We start from the raw sequence: 2,663 nt of genomic DNA on the forward strand, positions 1-2,663 counted from the left end.
CATGAACCAACACAGAGGGTGGCTACTTTTCAGCTCCCATAGGGACCATGGAGAAGAAAAGTAGCCACCCTCTGGCAGGAAGTTGTGGCTGGAGAAAATAAAACTGATTTTGGTGCATTTAGAGCTGAACAATGACAAAACCAGGTACACAGTCATATATTATTATTTATATCATAGAATTTATTTTTATTATTGAATTGTTGAGTTTAGTGTCACTTTAAGTATAAACATAGGCAGGATTTGAAACAATGAAAGTTTATTAAGTATAAACAAGTGACAGACCATTCTACTCTTTTAATTAGTGAATCTCTGTTGTGTAATGATACTACATTTACGCAACAAGGAGGTCACTTCACTGTATATGGGATAGACATTCATGGAAAATTCATTTTTGTAGCATTTTACAGTCTGGCATCAACATGAATGGCAGCAAAGGGATCTTCATCATTGTTGCTGATCTGGAACCGAGCATTGCCACTGTAGTCCACGGATATCTGTCTACCTGTGCAACGAGATCCTTCCTTTTGACCTGAGATGACATCACAATAGGTACCAGAAGGAAGACCAGTGTGCAGAGTGACATCCATGTACCTGCAAATCAAGTGACAGGAAAAAGTGTCATGATCTTAAGTCATACCATTATGTGCTAATGCTATTCCTATCCACAAAATAAGCTTACATATATTATGTCCCTGCGGGATAGCTTTTTTCTAATCTCAGAGACAACATTAGAGAGACACTAGAGCTGATAATATAACTACCACGTTCTTAGTCTGTAGAATTAAATTATAATTATATGCATAAAAATAGCAATCAAAACACTTACCAGTCATCGTTATTAAAGATAATGAAGCCTCTGTTTCCACGACCAAAGGCCACCTGGTTACTTCCATTATCCCACCAGTTAGAGAAGGGCTGTCCATCTACCACATTACGGAAGATGGCCATGTTCCTAACAAGGAAAGCATATAACCATTAGGACAGTGATAGTTGAAATTTTAAGATACAGTATGTAAAGGCCCTGGTAGTCTAGGAAAGCCTGACACACACATGGGTACTCACATTGAATCTTAATAGGACCATTCCGTAATAAGTAACGCTCCTAGTGTAGGGTTACAGGTCTTGTATGCCCTTTTTGTAGATTTCTGCATATAGCCTGTAATTCTGCTTTTTGCACAGGCTATGTGCAGCACAGTGATGATATCACTGCTTCTAACTGGGTTTGGTGCACATAAAGTAGATTTGTATGCATTGTGGTTATATTATTGTGGAATATATTTAAATTAAAAATGAACTTCCGGCAAATAAAAAACTTAAAGCTGTAATATGGATGGAGCCAGTAAGACAGGGTATCAGGTAAGTAAAAACTGCTTTATAAGTATAACCTAGAAAAAATGAGCACTTAACCTTTGCAGTGTGGGGGTAGCCCCACTATAAAGGTAAGTTTTTTGTTTGCCTGGAGTTTTTTTTAATGTTTTTGTGTCTGGAGTTCAGATTTAATCTGTTATCAGCAGAGACGCCAAGGTTATCAAATCTCACATTGGCCTATTAAGAACACAAATTACACCCTCACCACTGAAGCATGCAAGCAAAGAGGGACAAACTACATGAACGTGCTACCAAAATGACCCTCTAAAAGATTTTTAAAAAATGATCTATCTTTTTTTAAATAATTGACATGTGATATTTCATTATACATTGATATAGTTTATTTGTTGGCATCTGGGTCCATGAATATGATACATAACAATTTTAGTATTTCAACCAAAAAAGGATATTGTCTTTGATTTGATCTGAGGTAATGCCCAATACTTACTTAATCTGGCGCCATCTGTGCTCACAAACCCAGCCATCGCCACAAGTGGTGTCTGCATTGATAGGAACTGGCTTGATAGAGCCATCAGAGTAGGTTGGAGGTCCGATCCAGTCATTTTGATCCTATCATCAAAGAGAAAATATTGGGTACCCTTTTAACAAACATTACATCAAAAATTATAGTTAAGGTATAATTATTCTGTTCTGTATAAAAGTATCTTACCTTGCCATTCACCCAGTTCCTTGGCCAACTGAAGCTGGACATGATACGTGTAAAGCCATAAGGATGAGCCAACATGAAGCCGACAGCCATCTTGTAAGGCCTGAAATGAACAATTATAAGACAAAAATTATATGCCCAGAGAAATCACCCTATTCCAACAGACATGGAGTCCCTGAATATAATTAAAATGCTCTGCCGCCTACAGATCAATCAGTGACCTGAAGCTCAGATATGACAACTATCCACTCTTCCTATTTTTGCATGTATTTATTATAATCAAAACTACAATTATACAAGTATACAGAATTACCTAACCTATACCTGGAATATCTACCACAAGGTAGACATCTATGCCACAAGAGCACTCTTCTCACCTGGTTTGAGATTTGTAGGTACAACAGATAACATTCTTGTTCTTAACTGAGAAGACAATAGACAGGCCTGGAGCAGCAGACAGAGGCATTTGTGTAGGGCCTGCATGACTGGGTTTGTGGAGGCAAAGGTGGGGGATTGATCAGGGTGATGAGAGGAGTGATAGGTGGATCCGTGAGGAAAGTTCCAGATCCAGACAGAGTCAGCAGCGTGGAAGCAGCACCCCCCCCCCCCCCTTTTTTTTTGTTCTTTT

The 2,663-nt window shown here is 38.5% G+C and overlaps 1 protein-coding gene across 1 annotated transcript in view; it reads right to left on the reverse strand.

Moving 5' to 3' along the window:
• Positions 1-401: 401 nt before the first annotated feature.
• LOC108788523 (pancreatic alpha-amylase-like) overlaps positions 402-2,663 on the reverse strand; it is a 20,898-nt gene continuing 18,636 nt past the window's right edge. The window contains exons 7-10 of the mRNA XM_018558296.1: positions 2,039-2,138; positions 1,817-1,938; positions 827-952; positions 402-591 (exon numbers count right to left, since the gene is read on the reverse strand). Coding sequence (XP_018413798.1) covers positions 402-591; positions 827-952; positions 1,817-1,938; positions 2,039-2,138 — 538 coding nt within the window. The remainder of the gene's footprint in view (positions 592-826; positions 953-1,816; positions 1,939-2,038; positions 2,139-2,663) is intronic.

The sequence above is a fragment of the Nanorana parkeri genome, unplaced genomic scaffold, assembly GCF_000935625.1.
Source record: "Nanorana parkeri isolate BGI_ZX_2015 unplaced genomic scaffold, ASM93562v1 scaffold330, whole genome shotgun sequence".
NCBI classification, from domain to species: Eukaryota; Metazoa; Chordata; class Amphibia; order Anura; family Dicroglossidae; genus Nanorana; species Nanorana parkeri.